The 23,670-nt window shown below is 42.6% G+C and overlaps 2 protein-coding genes across 2 annotated transcripts in view; one reads left to right on the top strand and one right to left on the bottom strand.

Annotated features, from left to right (window-relative positions):
* The first annotated feature begins 509 nt into the window (after nucleotides 1-509).
* On the top strand, nucleotides 510-1,181 carry ctxn1 (cortexin 1). Its single transcript, XM_078946525.1, has one exon. The coding sequence runs from the start codon at nucleotides 652-654 to the stop codon at nucleotides 1,030-1,032; it is 381 nt and encodes a 126-aa protein (XP_078802651.1). The 5' UTR covers nucleotides 510-651; the 3' UTR covers nucleotides 1,033-1,181.
* A 1,221-nt stretch (nucleotides 1,182-2,402) lies between these two features.
* Nucleotides 2,403-23,670, bottom strand: part of fbn3 (fibrillin 3) — a 73,737-nt gene continuing 52,469 nt past the window's right edge. The window contains exons 22-65 of the mRNA XM_004067848.5: nucleotides 23,503-23,553; nucleotides 23,233-23,358; nucleotides 22,900-23,127; nucleotides 22,670-22,795; nucleotides 22,459-22,587; nucleotides 22,237-22,362; nucleotides 21,382-21,507; nucleotides 21,130-21,252; nucleotides 20,921-21,046; nucleotides 20,579-20,704; nucleotides 19,234-19,356; nucleotides 18,991-19,113; nucleotides 17,261-17,386; nucleotides 17,039-17,161; nucleotides 16,831-16,953; nucleotides 16,300-16,461; nucleotides 16,127-16,195; nucleotides 15,926-16,051; nucleotides 15,699-15,824; nucleotides 14,726-14,875; nucleotides 14,542-14,613; nucleotides 14,331-14,456; nucleotides 13,332-13,457; nucleotides 12,100-12,225; nucleotides 11,898-12,014; nucleotides 11,453-11,581; nucleotides 11,265-11,384; nucleotides 10,969-11,094; nucleotides 10,692-10,844; nucleotides 10,552-10,617; nucleotides 10,332-10,457; nucleotides 10,023-10,142; nucleotides 9,792-9,914; nucleotides 9,543-9,674; nucleotides 9,332-9,457; nucleotides 9,033-9,239; nucleotides 8,804-8,929; nucleotides 8,172-8,294; nucleotides 7,940-8,056; nucleotides 7,699-7,827; nucleotides 7,415-7,534; nucleotides 6,710-6,941; nucleotides 6,464-6,614; nucleotides 2,403-5,084 (exon numbers count right to left, since the gene is read on the bottom strand). Coding sequence (XP_004067896.1) covers nucleotides 4,707-5,084; nucleotides 6,464-6,614; nucleotides 6,710-6,941; nucleotides 7,415-7,534; nucleotides 7,699-7,827; nucleotides 7,940-8,056; nucleotides 8,172-8,294; nucleotides 8,804-8,929; nucleotides 9,033-9,239; nucleotides 9,332-9,457; nucleotides 9,543-9,674; nucleotides 9,792-9,914; nucleotides 10,023-10,142; nucleotides 10,332-10,457; nucleotides 10,552-10,617; nucleotides 10,692-10,844; nucleotides 10,969-11,094; nucleotides 11,265-11,384; nucleotides 11,453-11,581; nucleotides 11,898-12,014; nucleotides 12,100-12,225; nucleotides 13,332-13,457; nucleotides 14,331-14,456; nucleotides 14,542-14,613; nucleotides 14,726-14,875; nucleotides 15,699-15,824; nucleotides 15,926-16,051; nucleotides 16,127-16,195; nucleotides 16,300-16,461; nucleotides 16,831-16,953; nucleotides 17,039-17,161; nucleotides 17,261-17,386; nucleotides 18,991-19,113; nucleotides 19,234-19,356; nucleotides 20,579-20,704; nucleotides 20,921-21,046; nucleotides 21,130-21,252; nucleotides 21,382-21,507; nucleotides 22,237-22,362; nucleotides 22,459-22,587; nucleotides 22,670-22,795; nucleotides 22,900-23,127; nucleotides 23,233-23,358; nucleotides 23,503-23,553 — 5,909 coding nt within the window. The 3' untranslated portion in view covers nucleotides 2,403-4,706. The remainder of the gene's footprint in view (nucleotides 5,085-6,463; nucleotides 6,615-6,709; nucleotides 6,942-7,414; nucleotides 7,535-7,698; nucleotides 7,828-7,939; nucleotides 8,057-8,171; nucleotides 8,295-8,803; nucleotides 8,930-9,032; nucleotides 9,240-9,331; nucleotides 9,458-9,542; nucleotides 9,675-9,791; nucleotides 9,915-10,022; nucleotides 10,143-10,331; nucleotides 10,458-10,551; nucleotides 10,618-10,691; nucleotides 10,845-10,968; nucleotides 11,095-11,264; nucleotides 11,385-11,452; nucleotides 11,582-11,897; nucleotides 12,015-12,099; nucleotides 12,226-13,331; nucleotides 13,458-14,330; nucleotides 14,457-14,541; nucleotides 14,614-14,725; nucleotides 14,876-15,698; nucleotides 15,825-15,925; nucleotides 16,052-16,126; nucleotides 16,196-16,299; nucleotides 16,462-16,830; nucleotides 16,954-17,038; nucleotides 17,162-17,260; nucleotides 17,387-18,990; nucleotides 19,114-19,233; nucleotides 19,357-20,578; nucleotides 20,705-20,920; nucleotides 21,047-21,129; nucleotides 21,253-21,381; nucleotides 21,508-22,236; nucleotides 22,363-22,458; nucleotides 22,588-22,669; nucleotides 22,796-22,899; nucleotides 23,128-23,232; nucleotides 23,359-23,502; nucleotides 23,554-23,670) is intronic.

The raw sequence follows: 23,670 nt of genomic DNA, 5'->3' as shown, positions 1-23,670 counted from the left end.
AAATTCTACCTCCTTAATGTTCTGCTCCTCAAGAGGCTCATCCCCTGGAAAACACAACAATGGAAGAAAGCGATTTGGACATTCAACAGTTTTGACCCGTGGTTGAAGTTTTCATTTTAGAAGGCGCCACGCACAAAGCATATGTTTTATATTTCTGCCCAATGATGGTCTGACCTCCACATCTAATTAACTGCAGACAAACACCCACACAGCCACTCTAACCAAACTGCTGGCCTCAGCAGATCCTTGAAATAGTGTTGTGGCTGTTCCACATGTCTACTACCTCCAGTTCTCCAACACTCACACAGCAGGACTCTGCTGAGGGTTGGTTCTTCCTCTGTGGTCTTCACTATTAGACCACGCTGCTGACCTTGCCAGTGACCAGTTTGTTTGTTTGGCTCAGCATGAGAAAGTGTCACAGCTTGTCTTCTCTGATTAGGAGTGAAAATGAGAGCTGATGGGACAGACTCTGATAAATAAGGAAAATAGCTGCCTGAGGGAACACCAAACCCAAAACAAATGAGCGCCGTTACCCATTTTAGTCACTACTTCAAGCGTGTAGAGCAGCAAAGTTGACTGCAGTGCTGAGAAGTGCATGTGCACACTTAGATTACAGTTCTCATAAACTTCTTTACAAGATCACCCCACCTCATGAACGCCTTTCCTGCTTTCTCCACTCCTCCAGCCAACACACCAACCTTTCAGTCAGTGTGTAAACCCTGTCTTCGGGCCCCGTGGAGGATGAACGATGTACCCACACTTGATTATGAGTTGCTGCAGTACCCATCCAGCTCCTCCCTGCCTGGTGGCCCTGGCAGTGGCATCAGCAGTCCCCCCCTGAACTTGGTGGTGGTAGACACTGAGCAGCGAACTGCCTTGGCCTTCGTCGGCCTTCTGTTGCTCTTCTTGGTCTTCCTGCTGGTTAGGTGCTTCAGGATCCTGCTTGACCCCTACAGCCGCATGCCTGCATCATCCTGGACTGACCACAAGGACGGGGTGGAGAGGGGTCAGTTTGATTATGGACTTGTGTAAAGTATACATTTAAAATAGGAGAGTGCTTGCTTGCACACAACATCCTCCTCTTTTGTTTGGTTTTTATAGACAATTTCAACAACCTTTGAGCTGGTGAGTCCACCAGAAAAGTTACCTTTAGTTTGGTTTAGTTTTGGTGTTCTGGTGTAAATTGGATGTTCCAGACTCCAGGTTTCTAGGGTCGGTGTCCCACACGTTTTTCAACCAAACTACCATTGACGCTACTTATTGGCTAAACACACCTGATCCAGGTTTTCAGTACTAGATGAGGCAGGATTCTTTAAAAACCAGAAGGATGCCAGCCCTCTGGGCATGGAGTCCGGGACAACAAGAAGCTCAACTTGCTCTCTCCAGCTCAGTGGATGAACCATAAACAACAGAACTTCAAGCTGCCTTAACCTGACTTGGTGTTAAAGTGCTCCAACATCTCAGCATCACTATTTCTAAATGATCAAGAATGAAATGGAATGATCACCAAAAACTTCCATATTTGATATTTTTCAAGAAGAAACGGTTATGAAAGTATTTTTTCCCCCAGATATTTCACATTATTGTTGATGATCCAGTGACTTTTTTTACAGCATCTTCTCAAGGCCCTGAAGCTTTCGAGATTTATTGTTGTGAGGAACACTTCACAACAGGCAGAACTCAGATGGTGTTTACATTTATGCAGACGCCCCTTTAAAGAAACAAGGTAAAGAATGACATATCTACATGTAACCCCCTGAATTTATTTCCTGTTCTGAAAGAAAAAAAGTAACTTGTGTTTTTGTTTTCAAGTAGATGCTCAATTGAGGTAATTTTGGAACAGAAGTGGTTTGATGCATATTTGCATCAATTGGAATCAATGGGGTTGGAGACCCGATGAAGCAGCTCTGACTTTCACTTCATTCCTTCTGACTTTTGATTTTGATCCTTGAACATTGCAGATTCAAATGCTTTCAATATCTCATGGAGGTAGTTTTTATAAAGTTTGGTGTGTTTTGTGTGTGTAAATGTGTCTGAAAATAAAGCCATATATGCCGCATCTAATCCTTCATCATTACAAATAGACTTCACATGAAGTGGTTGTACTTTTTGCTGTAAGCCACACATGTTGGTGAAGCAAATGGCAACTTACTACAGGTAGAAAGTTTTATTTTTCTATTTCCCGAGTAAAAGTTCAGACCCTTTTTGTCTCTTCCTTCTACTGTACCAATTGTTAGACTGTAAACAAGATTTTTCTCCTTCACTGGACGCAGGACTCTGTCAGGAGTCCACACTGCCAATGCTGGAAGTGGAAAGGACTGCTACCTATTGTCTCTTTTGTCCTGCTTTCTTTTTTTTTTTTTGCATTAATTTACAACCAAAAAAAAAAAATTCACAAAGCATTTACAAATTTAACCCACAAAAATTTATTGCTACAAATGTCAGTGGCAGAAGTTTACAAAACCAAATGTGTCGCCCTGATCTTACACAAACATTTGGTGTCTGGACTCTTTGGTTTCCATCAGTCGATTTTTCCCGATCAATCCTTCGCTGGTGGGTGTGACTGGATGATTGTCATCAGCTTCACCTAAACTCTGGCATCACCAGATCTAAATCTTCTAAAAATAAAAAAAAAATAAAAAAATAACCTGCCCCTCGTTTTCTTAGGACACAACACATTGCCACAGACGGATGATAGTGACAATATTCAAGTTTGACACTGAAGCGAGGATACAGTGAGCTCACGTCCCTTAAAAAAAGCAGCAAAAAGAAGAAAAATAACAAATAAACAAGAAAGATACAATGCATATGAAGTTTCTCTGTCTAGAAATGTTATTTGTTATGAACACTGTAAGCTGGGGAACAGTGCAGAACCTTTGGATGTCCCCTGCAGCACCATAGATGCCATAGATCAGGGTTGGCCAACTCTAGGCCTCGAAGGCCGTATTGCTACATGTTTTCCAAAATACCCTGCTTTGGCATGCTCCAAATGGCTGGACATACCTGAACCAGTTAATCAGTCATGAGTAGGGCTTGGATATCTGAAAATCGTGCAGACACCGACCCTCGAGGCCTGGAGTTGCCCATCCCTAGATGATTTGTAAGTTTGATCTAATCCTCCAGGGGGTTTTAAGCTCCCTGTTGTGGGGTTGAAATACAACAAAATATTTATTTCTGCTGGTTTCAATGGTGAAGAGTCAGTGATCGACAAATATGAAGCAGCTTTCGCTTTCTGAAGAGGGTTTCCTTCCAAAACAAAAGTGCCAGAAACCTTTAAACTTACTCATCTTCTTCCTATGGTGATTGTTAACGAAAATGGAAACCAGAGAAAGGGAAATCTACATGTCATTTAAAAATATACAAATTCATTCTCAAGAAGCATAATATTGTTTTTAAGACGACAAAAGCAAACATCCAACAGTAAAGTAACTCCAGATTCAAGACTGCACTTTCTTTGTGCAGTTTAGCAGATGTTTTCTTTGTAGCACCTTTTTTTTATCTCATTGAGAGAATGTTCAAGAGGAATGAAGTATGACTTGTTTGTTCCTGTGTTTACCTGTTCATGCCCTTAGTCTCTGTAAAGCACCACTTTTAGTTAACATGTCATGTACCTTGCAGACCACTGCTCTATGGCAGAAGCCCTCAGATGTTAAGCTACAGTAAAGTTAAAGAAGTCAGAAAAAGTCAACTTTATCTCACCTGCAAGTCTGTGCTCCTGAAGTATTTTTAAAAGTTTGAAGTAAAACCAGGAGAAGTAAAAAGCCTCTGACAGCTGACATGGAATAAAACACTTTCCACTTAGTGAAAAATGAGCACACATGACCCCTGGGAGGATTACAAACACGACCTGATCTACCTTCTTTAAAGTCTACTCGCTTCAAACTGGTCTATTCCCTGCACATGATGGATGCCAAGGGACACTAGCACCCTCTTTTGTCTTAAAGTTAGCATCACAGCATGGTGCACATAGTTGGTGAGAGGTACTGAGGTAACCAAACGTGACACAACACACAAACATGTGAATCCCTGCTTTACTCTGCGCATCGGCAGCAGCACATCAGAGCAGAACACAGCTTCTCAGCTGTCTTCTCATCTGAGGTTTTGTTGGCATCCAGCTGTGAAGAACTGGATGTTATGAACCTGATGAGCGGAAAACGTTGCAGTCCTTCGTGTTAGCATCTTTAAACAGTACAAATACATTAAAATGACGCTCTTCAATGGAGAGAGGGGCAAATGTAGCAAACCTTTTCCCCCCCAGTGTGTTTCACAAGATCCCAGAGAGGATAAAAAGTCCTTGGACCTTTTCTTTTCTGCTGTCAGTTATCTTCTTTGTGACAACACTGAGTTAAAACATTGCCACATGTTAGATTTGATTGAAACAGCCCCGATTGAAGTGATTCCACCCACTAAAGGGCTACAGGCACTAGCAGGTCGCCTCCTGTATGAGGAGGTCCGAGCACAAAAGAACCTCTCTGTTATCTCTGGCTCTCGTGGAGAATGACTGAAGCTGGGATTAAATCAAAACAAAATACGAACAAATATAATGTGAACAGTAACAAAAGTGGTGGCAGAGTTGGGCTGATTGACTCAGTCTTTCATAGCCCTTGATATCCCCCCCCCCATGGGTCTGATGGTCTTGTGGGCGGAGGAACTACTTGATCAGCGGTTAAAACGGTTAAATCTCAGTCCGGAGCTGGACTCTGAGCTCAGTGCAGGTGGACGTGGAGCTTGATCCGCAGAGTATCTCCTATCTCCCCTTGTAGATAGTCACTGTCGTGCTGATCCTCCAGCTGATGTAGTTTGCGTGGCCCAAACACTGGCATGCTGGTAATCTCTAGCCGGTAAGATCCTGGAGGGGGCGGCCTCTTGCCAAGCCTGAGCAAACTCTTCCCGTCTCTGCGTTCCAGCAGGCGGAAGTGTTCGTTGGCGTTGCCGTGGGTGATGACGTACCGGACGTGGTGCTCCAGGGGCTGAAGGGCAGGCAGGAGCTCTAGAAGAGGCTCTTTGTTGAGTAGGGAGGCCAGAGAAAGGTTCATCGGTAGGAAAGCAAGCGTGTCCACACTTGCCATGCTGACTGACGGCTCCTGCAACCAGAACAGAAAAGGTGATCAGTGAACTTTGACACTGACAGTAGACATCACAACGGTCACATATCCCCAAACGCTGCAAGTTTTTCAGAAAATTTGGCAGGTGGCTGTGTAGCAGTATTTGTAATCAGGAGGCACATTTTTACACGACACGTGGCGGCTACAAAGGTTTGAAGAAAAACTTTAGATTTTATGGCTACTGCAACAGACTGAATGACTGAAATATTTCACACTAGTTGGTTTTAAGGCATAAGTATGCGTGTGAACACTATCTGTTTTGTGTACATGTCGACAGGTGGACATTTTTGCAACTAACAGGTGTGTTTATAACATTTGAGTGTGTGTGTGGACAGGCTCCGCCCTTTTTTTTTTTTTTTTTTACATTTGAACCTTACCATAATGATTAACAACCAGTAAACTTGCTGCTTTATGCTGCTTCATGGTCTTATCCCCCTTCCCCTCCTATTATCACCCCCTACCCCCCCTCTCTCTAACGTCCCTCTCTCTTCTTCCCCTCTTTCCTTTTCCGTCCGGTCCAACACCAAAGATTTTCAGACATGTTTGAAATTAATAAAGTTTGGCCTCAATTACAAAAGGGGTTTATTCAGACATACCTTTGGTTTGTCTGAAGATTAATAACCCCTCTTGTTAAAGTAAAATATGTCCAACCCAAGAGGCCCTCAGCTCTCATCTGTCTGCCTAGCTGTTGGACAGGACAAGTTTAAAAAAAAAAAAAAAAAAGATTTTATGGCTACTGGATGATTTTTTAAAATCTTTTACATCGTTCAGTGGCTGCCCGGGCACATTTTGAGGTCGTGCGGTGGCAGGTGGGTGGCAGGACGGCAGCAGTGCAAGAATTGAGTGAGAGGAGGGTCTCCAAAGTCTCCAAAATCGTCTAATGATGGCTGATTTCAGACTGCCACCCCCCTGCCCCTATGCTGCCGTTCCACTGCCACCGTCTGATTGTTAGAAATCGTACGGTAGCAGCGCGGCCACTACTCACAGAAGAAGAGCTCCGCACATAAGAAGGGCAAAGAAGAAGTTGTTGGGTTAGACCGTGGTTTTAGTGCAGTGTTGCTTGGACAGGACAGTTTAATTACCCCCCTGCTACCGTGTAGCTGGCAGCCGGTGACATTTAATATGCACATGTGCCGTCCGGAGACATTTACACATTGTCCAATCAGGCTTACTACCAGCCCGCGATCCGGTTAACGCCGCCCTCTGGTCACTCAAATTCGTATTGACATCATTCCCGCCTGACTGGCTGCCGCCTGGCGGCCACCGTCTACTTTTGTGATCACGCCAGGGATTTTTTTAAAAATTGGGCGGCGGCAGCTAATCTTGAAGATTAGCATAGCCTTAGACATCACAGTTACCTTATTGAGATCATTTTCATCTGTACTACGCTTGTGTTTTCCATTCTTTCCGCCTCCGTTGATTTTACACTCGTAGCAGGCCTCAGGAGACAGACCGTCCTCCTCATCATCCAGGAGCTGGCCAGGGAAACCCGAGCCGGTTATACAGTGGCTGTGGACATAAAAGCAGAGAAGGTCAACACTCAGAGAAATGCGGTCAGACAGTTCCAAGCCGTTTGATGCCACCTCCACTGCGTTTGTTCCTACCCTTGTCCCGCTCTATAGAAACCTCCAGGACAGCCGCACTGGTAGCCTCCATCTGTGTTAGAGCAACCGTAGATGCAGGGGTTTGCGCCCATTGAGCATTCATTCACATCTTGGCAGCCGCCGGCGTTCTGCTCAAACTCAAAGCCGGAAGGACACGTGCATTTGAAGCTGCCCAGAGTGTTATAGCAGGAGGCGGAGCCACAAATCGTCCCGGACTGACACTCATTTTCATCTGCAAGGAGGGGCGGAGAGTTCAGACGTAAGGGGGTCGTGATATTACATAAGCACACAATGAATTCAGAAATGAGAACACAAACACATTAAGATTCTGTCTTTATATGAACAATGTCAGGTGTCCACTGAAATGTTCAAAACAGTAACTTATGAAGAAAAATATTTATTTAATTAAAAAATGAAAAACACTTTAAGAAAATGTTATCAGGTCCTGATGTAAAGTTAATTTTCTCTATAGCTGTCTAAAATTGTAAAAATAACTGCACTTTCAACTGCACTTTTCTAAACAAAATTGTGAAAAACCTTACATTTTTTGTTTTTAACCATTGTATTTAAGCTAATAACTGATGATTTAATCATGTTTGCTTTTATTCTCTCTACTGGAATTTGTATGTGCTTTAGGATTAAAAAAAAAGTGGCAAAAAGATTTAGATTTTGAGCTTCTAGGGTTGGTTAGGATTGGTAACCCACCCACACACTGGTTCCACTGGTAGTGCTGGACATAACCCTGAGGACAGCCACAGCGGTAACCTCCCATCATGTTTTGACAGCCGTGCTGGCACCGATGGTTACTGCTGCACTCATCCACATCTAAGGAAAACAAAAATCAAGGCTTTTATCAAACATTTGTTATATTTTTGGAAGCCTTTTAGAAGATAGAACAAAAATAATTTGCCTAAATCTACTCTGTAGTATGACCTAGTTTTTTCCCAAAGTAAACTAAGCACATCTAATCTAGTCTTTAATTTGTTTACCTTCGCACTCCATTCCTGTGTTGTCCAATGAGAAGCCTTTAGAGCATTCACAGTTAAAACTCCCAGGAGTGTTGACACAAGAAGCCCGGGATCCACACACACTGTTGGGAGCTGAGCACTCATTGTTGTCTGCAAAGAGCACAAAAACCCACAACCTAAAATATAAACTCAACTTTATCTTTTTAGGAAGTCTCTAAACATTTCCTTTTTGTAGCAGCAAAGTTAAAGCTTCTGTTCTCACCGATGCAGGCAGTCTGGTGCTGACTAAAGCCTGGAGGACACTTGCAAGTGAAGCCTCCGATGGTGTTCACACACAGGAACTGGCAGTTGTGTTGCTTTGTCGAGCACTCATCCAGATCTTAAAGGGAAAAGAAGAAAGCATAAAAGCACACGTAAACAGATTCTCCTAAATTGGATGTTGGATGGATTTTAGAAGAGCAGAAAATCCTATCATGCAGATGAAAAGCCTTTACCTTTGCATGTCTTCCCATCTGGCTGCAGAGTGTATCCTCTAGGGCAGGAGCAAAGGTAGCTGCCTTCTGTGTTTTTACACAGGAAGTTACAGGGCTTTGGAGACAGAGAGCACTCATCCATGTCTGGCAGAAAAAACAACAAAAAAGCAAATAAGGGTCGATATTACAAAGCAGAAGTTATGCTTTAAGGTTCAAACCATTGCTTTATCTGAATTCACTCCCTATCAGTGCTTAGTGCACTATAGAGGGTATTTTGTATGGGTGCCCGGATCTACAAATCCAAAATCCAGTGTCATAGAAACTTCTTAGAAGGCAAAAACTAGCCTGCGTTGAGGCTCGCTTTATTAGCAAATATAGATCCTCAATGCATTGTGTTTGAATGATTTTTCACTTAAAAGCGTGGATGTAAATTTATTTTTATCCAAGTTTTCATCATCAGAACTCAGTGGAGGTTTTTACATCTGAAAACGGGCGATGTCGTATTTGGCTTTAAAACAATCATTAAAGTAATGAGAATGTGTCCGAATTGCATGAAAATTCAGAGCACTTGACAGTCCTGCACCGTTTAGTCTTATTGGTATTAGGGAATGAGGGAATTCAGATACAACCCATTTGGATGTCTGGAGCCGTACCAACACAGGACGTTGCAGTGAAGTCGGCTTTGTATCCGATGTTACAATGGCAGCGGAAAGATCCAATGGTGTTGATGCACTGGCCGTTCTGACACAGATCCGGCATCACCTGGCATTCGTTGATGTCTGTGAAAACGGAGGCATTTTCATTTGTCATTGCAGTTCCATCTGTCGTCCCTCAGAATCTTTCAGTTGATGAGATATTGTTGTTTTATTTCCCTTTCCTCACCTCGACCATCGGTGGTAAAGCCTGGTCCAAGGGGGCACATCTTCTTGTATTGTACGGTGCCAGGTAGAGGGCAAAGTTCACACTGTGGCCCCCAGCCTCGACCCATATTGCAGCAGCACTCGGACTTAGTCACGCTGTTTCTGTTGGTTGATGACTGCTGGCACATGGTCCGCAGAACCTCTGTGTAGCAGAAGCCCTTTCTGTTGTCTAAATGAGAGGAAAGAGGAATGATGATCGCACATTTGACTGGATTCTACCGTGGGAGTTTCTTATGTGTGACAACATGTGCCTAAACTTACCAATGCATTCAGTTCCAGTTAAACTTGGCTCGAAGCCATCATTGCACTCACAGCGGTAGCTGCCCACTGTGTTGATACAGCGCCCATTCTTGCAAATTCCTGGTTTGGCACGACATTCGTTTAGGTCTGCCAGAGTACAGAGCAAAGGATGGTAGGATAAGGAGAGTGAACAACAACACAAAAGCAAGCAAAAGCAAGCATTTTTACTCACCCATACATCCTTCACCGTCCGGTCGTCGCTGCATACCAGGTGGGCAGATACACATGAAAGTACCGATCAGGTTCTTACAGGTCATGCCTTTGGATTCGCAGTCATCCATTCCCTCTGAGCACTCATCTTGGTCTATTAATGGAAAATTACATGCAAACATTGGAATAATGAGATTCACTGCGTTTCCAATTAAGAACATAAAAAGGACAAAATGTGTTAATCTCTGTTATCCACGATGCACCTTCCTACCTCTGCACATGCGCTGGTCGTCTCGCAGCACATATCCAGCAGGACACATGCACTCATAGGACCCAAAGGTGTTTACACAACGGAAGGCACAAAGCAGAGGATTCTGGGAGCACTCATTGATGTCTTGAGAGAATAGAAAGGGATGAGAAGCACAGAGGTTTGACTAACTCTCAGTTCACTCTATCTGGACTGTAAGTTTAATTGTTACATATCTGTTGGTCAGTCACTGACCTTCACAAGTCATCATGGGTCCTGGTTCAAAGCCCTCTTGGCAGGAGCACTCAAAACCCCCCACCACATTGGTGCAGGTTCCATTTCCACATGGGTTTCCTATGGAGCACTCATCAGTGTCTAAGCAGAGACATGAGCCAGAGATGAGAAAACACAGAAGTCCTCCCATTTTTACATCAGAGTTCGATTCACATTTACTGTAACAACGGAATTTAGGTTCAATAAGGCTTCTCGAGACAAGACCTCAAGTTGGTGAAAATATACTTACCATTTTAGCAACTAAAACTGCATTATACATGAAAATCTTACCAACGCAATTGACTCCAGTGAAATCCAGGTTGTATCCAAAGGGGCATTCACATCGAAAGGAACCGTCTGTGTTGATGCAGATTCCATTCTGGCAGATTCCAGGGTTTTCCAGACACTCGTTCATATCTACATTAGGATATTCAGTCCGTTTTTTGCACATTTTTTTTAACAGAAAATTGTTTGATTTCTTTATGCAGAAAGCCAGAGTTGCAGGACTCACCCTCACGAGTGTCATCTAATCCGGGTAAAGCTCCGTGCCCGTACGGACACAGGGTGTTAAACGCAGCTGTAAAAAAAACATTAAACTAGAATTAAACAGATACAAGTGTGTCTACATGGAAATGGGTCAGTAGTGCACACCATCATTCTGATTTGGACACAGTTCGCAGGGGAATCCCCAGCCCTCTCCAGGCATCTTGCTGCAGCAGCATTTGGCCTTGGTGGTGTTGAACGCTTTGGGCACGGTGCATTTTCCTCCTTCAAATTTGGTAAAACAGAAGCTCTCTCTGGTGTCTGCCAGGAGAGATGGGACATTTTTTAGAAACAGTTGACTGTAAAAATGTGGATTTTTTTTTCCTTTCAGCTGTTGCATGTTTAATCAAGATAGGTGCGAGCAAACACCTGCAGCTTTTCTCACCGTAGCAGCGCCGTTTGTTATCGGAGAGTACGAAACCCGGCTGGCAGGAGCACTGGAAGCTGCCAGGTGTGTTGGTGCAGGTGCCAAACTGGCAGATGTTGGGCTCCACATCACATTCATTGATATCTGGAGAGAAAGGCACAAAACAAGAAGAAACTCAATGCTGATGCTAAAAATAATTTGCACTACAACTTAAATGTATTTTAAAAAACAAGGGTTTGACTGATTTTCTGTGCTAAAACAAAAACAAAAACACTTTTTCCACTGATCTGCCACTTTGTGAGTGTGTTTCTCACCTATACACTGCTCATTCTGCACCTCATAGCCTGGTGGGCAGATGCATCTGAAAGTCCCATCAAGGTTCTGGCAGGTTCCAGGAGAACATGTTCCAGGAAAGTTCAGGCACTCGTTGATATCTGCAGGGGGAAAACGCTGATGTCCAGATGTTCCATGTTGCCACTGGACTTAGGAATTGATGACTCACCGACACAGTTCTTCCCATCAGCTGTGTTTTCATAGCCTTCACTGCAGAGACACTGGAAGGAACCGAGCTCGTTGATGCACCGTCCGTTCCTGCACACCTGGCCCTGAAGGGCACTGCACTCATCGATGTCTGTCAGGTAAATGTTGAAATGTTTGCAAAAACTTTGGAAAAAATAAAAAATCTTTGAGAGCGAAACATGGAGTCAAAAATATAAGATGTATTTCCCTGTTTGTGTAACTGAATGACAATAAAAATCAAAACATAATCATCTTGTTTCACGTCTGCCTCCAATAGTGAAACAGAAAAGGGCAGTGTGTTTAAAAATAAAGACAAAGGGGCCATCTTTCAAAATATGACAGCTTAACCTTTGTCGAGCTGTTGACCTTTAAGGGAAACGGCTAACTGCCGCTGTTCTTTGAAAAGCAGTCTGGTAAATAATCCGTACCCATGCAGTCATTGTTGTGAGTGAGCTCAAATCCGGGGAAGCAGAGACAGTTGTAGGATCCCACGGTATTTTTACAGGTGCCATTTCCACACGGCTGCCTCTCACACTCGTCAATGTCTGCAACCCAAATGAAACACGTTTTCTAGAGAAAATGTTCCACCGATCATTTTGACAACCATATCTGCTTGTCCTCCATTCTTACCCATGCACATTGTCTGGTCGGCAGTGGCCTTGAAGCCATTGTGGCACAGACAGCGGTAACTCCCCTGTGTGTCGATGCACTCTCCATGACTGCACACATTAGGAATCTCCTGGCACTCGTTACGATCTGAAAATAAAATATTCAATTTTAAAGAGCTATGTTCCATTTATTTACACATTTATTTCTCAGTTTTGTGGTGGCTATAAAGAAGAAAGTCAAATGAACAAAACTGAGTGGAAAAGTGCGAGGATATGGCAACCTTTAATGCTGCAAGAACCATTTGAACCAGTTTCTTACTGACCAGAACCCAGAGAGAGCTGCAAAGTCCCACCTCACAGTTTGGAAAAATACATTTTATTTATACATGCAAAATCCACTTTTTTGAGTTTTTAAATATGTTATAATGTTCATTCCCTGAGTGGTATTTTTTTCCTTTCACACATCTCTGAGCATTCCTCTAAAAACTTGCGCTCTGAGCACCAGCCCCTCAAAAACGAATGGGTTCTCACATTGTGACGTCACAAATCTTCCAGGAAGAGTCTGTGCTGCCAGCACCGCCCTGAGGCTAACACACACACACGCACACACACACACTTTCTCAACGGAGCTAGCAGTGATCGGCAAAACGCTTTCATTTTATATGCACTTCCATTTTAACAAATATAAACCCTTTAAGCAATTCCTTTATAAAATCTAGCTTTTAAATATTTACAATAACAAAATTACAACAGTGCTTCACTTCTATTTAATTTCCTTTAGCAGCAGCACAAGCAAGTTCCTTTCAAAATAAAATATATCATCTGCCAAATAAGATTCTGCTGCTGTAGATATACATGCAAACTTATTCTAATAATAAACTACTGACAATAGATCAAACCTTTCACCATAACTTTGGTAAGTTGCCTAAAATGTGTGCATTTTGGAGAAATGGCAAAGCAGTCAATGCCTTTTGATTTAGTCAACAGTGGAAATAAAAAAGTTAAAAAGGAAAAATAAAGTTAATTTTTTCTCATGTAAAAACCACAGTTCAAAATGACAAAATGTTACTATCAAACATTGTTGCTCATAACACAGTAAATCTTTATAAATTAAAATTCGAACAAATTTTGAAATGGATAAAGCATCCCCTTAAAAGGTATTTAGAGGTTGTATCTTCCAAATTAAAGCACGGTAGCTTCGTTTTTCCTCAAATGAAAAACGTATTTCAAACCTGCCAATGGATCTGGACTTACCCAGGCAGGCCCCGCCTGGAGACAGTTTGAAGCCTGGAGAGCACTCGCAGCGGTAGCTGCCAGGGATGTTGATGCAGTTGGCGTTGCGTTGGCACAAGTTGTCTCCACTGTTGCATTCATCAATATCTAAGAAGAAAAAGAAACAGCAGGTTCCGGCTCAATACTTGTCAGGTCAAAGAAACGCTCAGATCATTGCTGACAGGTTCTCCATTGCTCTGACAGACAAATGGGCTTTTTCATGTGTGAAATAACTGGATTTACACATACAATTACCCATGGCAACAAAACCAGCCTTAACTTTTTTGAAAAAGTTTTCATCATCTCTAAACGATGTTCATATCTTTGGTTTGTGCATATATTTTACAAAAAGATTATAATAGAAAACAAAAATATAGTCTTTATGGAAAACATTGGCAATTCTGGTTATGGAAAAAAAGTAAAGCAAAAAAGGGAGCAACTATTTGACTTCTTTGTGTCTAAAAACAAAGAAATGAACTTTGTTGCAGCTCACCAAGTTACCTCTAGGTGGCTTACAAGCTTCATTCCATCTTTACAGCAAACATAAAAGTTGTTGAAACCCTTTACCCTACCTTCCATTTTTTTAATTAAAACATTTGCTGAGAAATATAACAAATCTCAGCTTTTTAAACTACATTTTACTTAAATTAGACACAATCCTCAACTGTAAAAGAGAAGAGGATTCTTTATTGATCTCACATGGGATAAATACATTTATTACAGCAACACAAGGTATGAAAGTGCAGGGAAAAAGCTTAAGTTGTTTTTTACAAACTGTTTAATGTACTAAAATATACCGGATATACAATATACAGATATAAAATGAACAGGAATCAGATTTGCAGGTTGAACATTAGACCATGTAGTTTGGTTTGGTCTGTTTTTAAATCCAGAGCTGATTAACCACAGCTTTCGTCCATATTCATTGTGTCCATTGGGCTTAACAAAAACATTTAGTATTTTGTAGAGATGTAAAGTTACCTTCACAAATCAGTAAAATGTTGTTGTAGCTGAAACCCATTGGACATTCACAGCGGAAACTGCCAATTTGGTTGATGCACACTCCATTTGCACAGATGCCTGGGATCTCCCTGCATTCATCGATATCTAAACAAAAGTGGTATTAGCACGCAGAAAAGGGTCAATCTGGACTTTGAAGGCCTGGCTAACTGCCAGGTTATGGAAACATTACCAATTGGCTTGCCAGTGTGGATGTCAATGATGAAGCCAGGAGCCTGGTTACCACACAGCAGCTGGTACTCAACTGGAGAAATCAGGACAAAGTAGTTATTAACAGACAGGAATGAAGTACATTCATGAAGATTAGTCTAGTCATTAGTTTTCACGCAGGCTTGAGTTTTCTTTTGGAGACTTACTAGTGGCAGGAGTGGGACAGGCCTCACAGGGCTTGTTCCAAGCTTTCCCCACATTATAGGCACAGCAGCACATCTTCTTGGTCATGTTGAAGGACAACTCGTTTTCACAGGTATCGTTAAAGTTGCGGTAGCAGACACTCTTCCTCATGTCTGGATCGTGGTCAGAAAAGAATGTATTAAAAAAATCCAAGTTATTATAAAAAACTAAAGCCTTAATCACAACTGCCCTTACGAGTGGATACAGTAAAAACTTGGTGGAAACCTGTAAGAGGTGTGCTGGGGGCCCCCACAAATTTCTAAGATCACTGACCACTCGGTGAGCCAGTAGAACGAAAATGTTCTTGCACACTTTTTCTACGTGCACGCTGCGAGCGACACGTTGTAGTGAACACTTATACAACACGTAAGGGAGAAATAGGTGAGACGCAGGTACAAAGTTTTCTTTTTTTAACCCCCTGAACCCTTTGGACTACGTAAGGAGACTGTTGGTGCTGTTCATGCGCTACTTGTGTTCAGCCTGACTATTGGAAATAAGGAAATAAGACGGTCAGACCGTAGTTTGTGTGGACAACCTACGTCGTCCTAAGAGGAATGTATCACGTGCAATGCGTGCAGTACTGTCAGTAAGGGGCCAGTACTAAAGTGTGGCCTAAGGGCGCCTTAAGACAGCATCGCCTATATGTCATAAAGGCGTACAACTTACATTTGCCTTACGAATACTTCACGATACACTTACCACACACAAAACAAGGGTGCGTTCCATTTTTACAAGGTCCTTTGAGATGGCCGTACGGGCCTCAAGGGAACTGCAAGTCACATCTGCGCTTTCCTAAAGATGTAGCCACTTCTGTATACGACCCTGCATGGCCTTGGACAACCAAAAACCCTGCAGCACCTGTATGGCTCAACCCCCGTAGGGGTGCTTGTGGCTAAGGCTTAACACATTGTAGTGGATCAGGTCTTGACCACTCACCCATGCAGTTGTTTCCTCCATTGACTTGCATGTATTCAGGGGGGCAAACACAAGTGTAGTTGCCGAAAGTGTTGTAGCAAGTGCCGGGTCCACAAATACCGATGTGCGTCACACATTCATCGATATCTGCAAACACAGAACACACATTAGATGATAAAGTAAGAGGTGCTGGTTGGTTTGCTCTGATATGCGATCACTGTAATAAAATGAGATGTTTGGGCAGATACCTTCACAGATGCGAGTGTCTTCATTTAGATAGTAGCCCGCTGGACACTCACACTGGAAACTACCAAAGGTGTTGATGCATTTTCCACCTTGGCACAGACCTGGCAGCTCCTGGCACTCATCAATATCTAAAAAAAAAACATTTAAATTTCAGTTTCATGTGCAGCAGCTGTTTTAATATAAAAATAGACCATCTGGTTTACCTTCAAGGATGACAGTGATAGGGTTAGGTCTAAATCCCTCCCCTCCTGGGCAGAGAGTCTTGTATTCGGCTAAAGAAAAACAAAATCATGACTCATTGCTGTAACAGGATTTAGTTGATTGGAATTCTGTCACATAAATATTTTAAGAGAATGAGTCAAGATCCTGTGCTTACTGGAGTTGGGAGACGGGCAGATTTCGCATGGCTCTCCCCAAGCTAGTGCCTTGGCGCAACAACAGGAAGCACGGGTCACACCAACGCCAACCTCTGCAGTGCAATAGATTCCTCCATCGCCACGGGGGAGAATGTCCAGGAAGCAGTTTCCAACACGGTTGTCTGCAGATGACAGAGAATTCTTAAGCAAGCTAATCTTCCTTTAACCTGCCACCATCTTTTAATCTCCAGCTTCAGCATTTCCTTCTTGAAATTCTTTGTTCTTAATTTCATCAACATTTCTAAATGCAGTAGTGTCACCTTAATGCAATAAAGGTTTTGAAAAATTTTCTTTCCAGGGCTTAAGACGATGACATCCAAAATAACATTGTATTAACCTATTTTGTATGAATATTCATTATTTCCCTATTTTTGCTATTTAAAAAAAATCAATAAAGTTAATAGAATTTAAACCATTGTTAATCCTTTGTAGACTCCCACAATACCTTTTCTTAAGAAATATTCATTCGGCAATCTCTGGGACGGACTCACCCACGCAGCCTACACCAGTGGGGTTGAGCTCAAAGTCTCCTGGACAGTTGCACAAATAGCTCCCTGGGGTGTTGACACAGATTCCATTGATGCAGTTCACAGGGTCGGCACACTCGTTGATATCTGCAGGACACGTCCCATACGCAGAACTCTGTCAAGATGCTAGTTTATTTGCAGTTTAGATTAAAATGAAATAAAAAAAACCCACCAGTGCAGTTTCCTCCACTGCGGTCCAGTTCGTAACCATCATCGCACACACAGCGGAACATCCCCGGAAGGTTTTGGCAAGTCCCAAAAACACAGATGTTCTGGAAATTACACTCATCAATGTCTGTTGCGGAGGAAGCAGAGGAGAAAAAGCTATAGGTTGTAGAACCAAACTGAACAACCAATCTGCAAAAGCAAGTGAAGCCAAAGCACGGGGATCCACCTTGACAGGCTTTGCTGTCCTCAGTGGGAGTGAAGCCCATCTCACACTCGCAGCGGTAGCCTCCCGGAGCGTTTAGACACTGGCCGTTCTCACAGAGGTTCACATTGTCTGCACACTCATCCATGTCTGCAACAGAGGAACACAAGTGTTTACAGTTGTCAGACAGAGCTCAGCTTAGTGGTCTTGTGGTAGAGTGTCCACCCTAAGACTGGAAGGTCGTAAGTTTAAAGTCAAGGCTTAGTCGTACCAAAGACCTTTAAAAAATTGGACCCAAAGCATCTCTGCTTGACTTGGAGCATTTAGGGCTTAGATTTCGGGGTTAAACCTCCAAATGCTTCCCAGGCGCAGCTGTGTCTGCAGTTCGCCACTCCCCAGGGGGATGCGGAGAGCAAATATCACACGTATAGGTTCATTGCAACTAATGGGACTTCACCTTTTACCATTCCAACTAATCTAAGGCCTCTGTGGATTTTTGAAGACTCTTCACCAACACAACCACAGTATTCAAATTAGAAATGCAACTCCAACACAAACACACTCAAACATAGACATATACAGTGTTCCCCCGCTTCTTCGCTTTTCAATATTTGCAGTTTCACATATTCGCAGATTTTTTTCCAGTTACTTGACTCCTCTGGCTCATCACAAAGGCTCAGACAACTCATGAGACTTTTGCGTTCCAGAGAGGTGCAGCGGGAGTTTCCAAGGAAGGGGGGCGAAAATGTAGAGCGCGCCGGACCATCGGCCTTCGACAGCTGGTTTCACTGGAATCGTTATTACCCAAATTTGAGCCCCTGCATGGAGAAATGGCATCAGCCGACTCAGAAGTGGCCGGAAAATATCCTGCTTTGCTGAGGAAGATAATCGCGGAAAATAATCATCATTCAGATGAATGAATGATTGATGAAACCGGCCTCTTCTGGAAGAAGGGACGCCCACAACATGCTACTGCCAGAATGACGGGCCGTATCTGACGCTCAAATCGCGCTGGAGGTCCTCACGCACTTAACTGATGAAAGAGGAAGCACAGGCTCCTGGTTTTATGAGTGACAAAGTGACACTCCTCATGTTTGTTATAAAGTACGCTACAGTTCAGTCTATTGCTCTGAATTAAAAAACTCCTTATGTTGCGCAATATGTCAATGTTCTTTAATACATAACATCAAAAATGTTTCAGAGGGTTTTTGATGAGTGACAGACATTCTTCTGCAGCAGGGTTGGGGTTTGCTTCTCCGTGTTCACGGATTCTGCGTATTCGCGAGTGTCTCTAACCCCCGCGAATATGGGGGGAATACTGTACACTAAGGATCACAAACATGTTCAGAGGTTAAACTGGTTTTAGTGTAAACTTACAAAATAATGACATTATTCAAGGACAGATGTCTGCAACGCAGCAAAAACTGAATCTTAAAGTAAAATTGACCCTTGTTTCAGGAAAGAGAGTCTATTTTCTGTCTGGCAAAAAAATAATTTCAATAGCTTAGTTTGAGAAACATGAGAATTATTGAAAAAATAAGAATTATTGGTAAAACCATTTTTCTAACCTTATTGGCAGATTTTATTTGCATAGTTGAAGAAAAGCTGCCAGTGGTGTAAGATTGGCTTGTCTTTGCAGTGTGGCAACCTGTCCAGGTGTATCCCGCCTTAGTCCAACAGTAGCTGGGATAGGCTCCAGCCACCCCATTACCTCATGAGTTAAAATGGATAGATGGATGGAAGACAAATCTCACCGGAGCACGTAAAACCATCTCCGTTGAAACCTTCTTTGCACATGCACCTGTACGACCCCGGAGTGTTGGCACAGTCTGCATTGTGGTGGCAACTGTTGTCTTCCAAAGTGCATTCGTCTCTGTCTGCAGGAGGAGTAAAAAAAAAACCCCAACAGAATTCAGTCCAGTTCAATTTACATTTTGACCATATAACAATCAACCTACAGATGAAATCACAAGTGAAATAGCTGAGGTTCTTCTCACCCACACACTTGATGCCGTCCCCAATCCAGCCTGCCTGGCAGCGGCATTTGAAGCTTCCAGGTAAATTGACGCAGGCGGCATGCATGTCGCAGTTATGAGCTCCGATCTCACACTCATCGATGTCTTCACACATGAAAGGATCAGTAAGGAACATTAATTAGGAACAAAATTTCATGCACAATGACCACAAGCACCCAAATTACTTTGGACGCCTTTCTCTTTCCTGTAGAGTCCTTGGTGTGTGTGCTTTATGTAGCAGAAGTTAAATTAAATCTTATTTAATATAAACATTGATGTCTTTTCATATATTATTTATTTATTTTCTCTAGAGACTAACCCTTAAATCCAGTGGCGGAGCTAAAACTATTTACGTGGGGGTTTGAAAGAGAGGCAGAAGTCTTTGAAAATGTGTCAAGTGAAAACAGCTGTTTTGATGTACGGAAGCATAGTAAATCATTTGAAGGGTACTTGATTTCATTTAAAAACATTAATTTCTTTGTAAATTTTGCAATGCGTAAAGAAGCTTGTGTTGATTGTTTTTTTTTTTGTGTGTGTGTGTTGATTGTTTCTTAATGTTTGTCAATAAGCCTGCACAATAAATGGCAAATTTTTATCGTTTTTGCGATATCAAGCTGTGCAATGTGCATATCCCTAAAGACGATGAAAAATGCAATAAATGGTCCTAAAATAAATCTTATGGCAGCTTGAAGAATTTAACGAATCAAAGAAATCCCTTTCTGCATTTGACCAATCGGATAAAGCCCTTTTATGTTAGATGTTTGCCTCCTGCGTAGACGAGGCTCCTTTGGAGTATAACTAAAGTTATGTTATTTAAATTAATCTGTTGCAGTGAAATGGAAATTATGATTTTGGTTGTTTTGCTATTTGTTCATGTATTACAAGTTATATTGTCATCGCAATATTGATCACTATAATCGCACATCGCGATTTTACATCATACCGTACTATTGACTATTTGTCAATAATGATAATGACACCGTCTAAAACATTGAGGGACATGTGACAGACAATTATTTGGGGGTGGGGGGCAGATGCCCCCCCTTGTTCCCCCTGTAGCTCTGCCTCTGCTTAGATCTAAACTCTAACAAATTGGCATCAGTAAACTGTCATTTTGGTGCTAATTGGAAAAAAAAATTCAGATTTATTTATCTTTTTGTAAATATTTTTAATTCTATTAGTTATCCAAACTTGTGTGTTTCCAGAAATGTTTTTAGAAGTATCTCATGCAGACTAATCCTTTATTTTCAGCAATATAGACCTGAAGCGACTGCATGCATGGATGAACTGCCTCCGGGATCAACTGGGCAGCAGTTCATTTCTCTACCTGTGCAACCCGTGGATCCCTTTTTGACAAAGTATCCCAGCTGACAGTGGCAGATGAAGGAGCCTTTGGTGTTCTCACAGTCACCATGGAGACAGATGTTTGGGTTCAAATCACATTCATTTACATCTGGACAGACAGGAATAGACAGATTACATAAGAGCATTGCCACAGCAGAGATCAGAGTGACTGAGAACGAGTCTGACAGCAACAGTCCCACAGATGTCTAAATGAGACCAAAAAAAAAAACATGTCTGTGTTGGGACAGAAGTCAGAATGAATAAAGGAATGTGTCAAAGGAAAGAGAGGGATAGGATTCAAAGGTTGCTTTCTCAGTCTTCCTACCGATGCAGGTCCTCATGTCCATGGAGGCCATGAATCCATCGAAACACAGACAGCGATATTCACCGGGGATGTTGGAGCACTGGCCTCCATCACAGATGTCTGGGGTCTCCTCACACTCATCAATATCTAATCAGAGCATGGAGAAGTTTGGTTTGGTTTGTGGTAAAGCAGGTCTGACTTTAAACAAACCACATTGGTTGTTTTATCACCTGAACACGTCCTGAGGTCCGGCATCAGAGCGTATCCTTCTGTGCAGCTGCACTCATAGCTGCCCTCCGAGTTAGTACAGTGGGTCTCACAGCCTCCGTTCATGATGGTGCACTCATCAATATCTGCCATCATTTAAATGAGCAACAAGGATAAAGACAGCAGCTCATCTGCATTGTGGTTTTGCCTGCATATTTTTTTTCTTTCCAGATCTAAAGTCAATATAGTTTGCAGTAAAAATCTTCTCCACTTACCCACACAGCCCTGTCGGTCTGGGGTTGCCTGGTAACCGGTGTCACAAGAACATTGGTAAGTCCCTGGCATGTTGACACACTGTCCATTTTTGCACAAGCTGTCACTCAGCTGACACTCGTTCATATCTGAGACGGCAAAAAAGAAGGTACAAACCTACTATGCATCTGTTTACATTATTGAACATTTAGTAAAGTAGCACTCTGATCGTCTTTTGATCTATTGTAAAAGCGTTCCCAGTGCTCTTTAAATTATGATTATGCAGTATTAAGCTAAGTCAAAAAACCGCTTCTAGGAAATAGTTTCTGCAGAGTGACAGGGGTTCTTTAGAAAATTTGTTTTAAGATGTCAGAAGGCTTGTTGGAGTGGAGCAACCTTGCTCCCCCTTTCCCTTCTCCACTACTGAGAGTTTTCTCTTGACTTGCTCTCCCGCTAGCTTACAGCCCCTCACATCCCAAACCTAACATCAGCAGTGCAACAAAACTGGTGAGCAATATTGGAGCTATCCAGCCATCCAGTTTTAAGTCAGATGCCAGCTCAGACGAAGAAGACAAAGACGTACGTGGATCTATTTGTTTGAAAGTGGATGGATCAGAAGGGAGTGGAGCAGGGCGCTTGTAGGCCGCCCAGCGTATTTTTTGACGTAGCAAATAAGCTCATGATTCACAAAGATTTAAATAAAAAAATAATTATAAATGCAATTTAGAATTTTCTCAAAATGTGTCCTCCATCATGAGAAAAAAGGTCACCAGAACTTGTTCAAAACACCAAAAACAGGATTTTCATCAGAATGGGTCTGTAAATATTAGGGATAACACGGTAAAATCCGCCCACATTTCTGCAGTAGGACGCCCTACCTTCACAAACAGAAGCTTCACTGCTGAGCAGGTAACCAGAAGGACATTCACACTCATAACTTCCATCAGTGTTTAGGCAGGTTCCTCCAAGACACAGCGCAGGGTTTGTCTCACACTCGTCAATATCTGCAGACGAGGGAATCAAAGTAAAGGAAAAAAATGTATGAAAAATGAACAGTTTATTGTTTTGCATCTTTGTATGTAAAAGTACTTTCGACTTACCCATGCAGTTCTTCATCATCATGAAGCCACTCTGATATCCCTCAAAGCACTCGCACTCAAAGCTTCCAGGTGTGTTGACGCATGTGCCATGACCACACAGGTCAGGGGAAATGCGGCATTCGTCAATGTCTGAAACACACAGCGGGGGGACTGATCAATAAAAGTTCCCTGTACGCGACAGAAACATGTTTCCTCGGTGTCCCGCTCAAACCTGTGCAGTTCCTCTCTTCAGCAGTCAGGGTGAAGCCGCTGTTGCAGCGACATTTGAAACTGCCGATGGTGTTTCTGCAATTTCCATGAGTGCACAGACCGCGAAACACCTTACACTCGTTTACATCTTGAAAAGAAGCATGGACAGAAAAAAAAAACCCAACTTAACTAAAATGCAGTTCAAATGTGAATAGATAGAAGCCCTCTGGATGACAGAGGAAACAGGGATACCTTTGTAGAAGGGTCTTCCTGTTAGGATGTCTCCTCTGTTGGCAAAGCCAGGCCCTCTAGGACAAATAGCTTTAAATTCTGGCGTGTCTTCTTTAGGACATTCCTCACAGTCGACCCCCCAGGCAGCTCCCACAGTGCAGCAACACATGTCCAGGCGATACTTTCCAGGCAGAGGCTCACCGCACTCATCTTCATGCCATTTCTTGTAGCACAGTTCACTGCGCATGTCTAAAAAAGAAAAAAAGATCACCAAAAGACACCAAAGAACCAATGAATGTCTATTTCTATTTACTGAAGTTTGATTTTTATATATTTTTTTCACAGCCCTCTTACCAACACACGTGCGACCGGTGCTGTCCAGGGTCAGACCCTCAGCACACTCGCAGAGGAAGGAGCCCTGGGTGTTCACACATCGTCCGTTTGTACAAACTCCAGGGAAAACTTCACACTCATCAATGTCTGAAAGAGAGACAAGTATGTTAGGGAAACCTAATAAAAGTTGCGTTTAAGACAACACTTTCCACACCAGAGAAATATGATAAAATCCCATCAAAAGACAAAATGAGAATCATTAAAGGAGACAAGAGTTACAAAAAGCCTCACCTTCACAGACCAGGCCCTTCATGCGAGCAAACCCTCGAGAACATGCGGTGTCTGCAAAAAAACATGACATGACTGACTGTAGCATGTTTTCCAGGAATGGGTGGAGCTAACAAGAGCTTGAGAAAATAGCTGGTGTTTTAGTCTGAATATTTAAGTACGCTATTTCCC

The sequence above is a fragment of the Oryzias latipes genome, chromosome 4 (genome assembly GCF_053564925.1).
Source record: "Oryzias latipes strain Hd-rR chromosome 4, Olatipes_Hd-rR_3.1".
Taxonomy (NCBI): Eukaryota; Metazoa; Chordata; class Actinopteri; order Beloniformes; family Adrianichthyidae; genus Oryzias; species Oryzias latipes.
The sequence above is the reverse complement of the archived record's forward strand: the minus strand, read 5'-3'. Positions and strand labels throughout refer to the sequence as shown.

What these genes read in the sequence shown, in the direction of transcription:
- ctxn1 (XM_078946525.1), top strand. Translation starts at nt 652, where the DNA reads ATGAACGCCTTTCCTGCTTTCTCCACTCCTCCAGCCAACACACCAACC.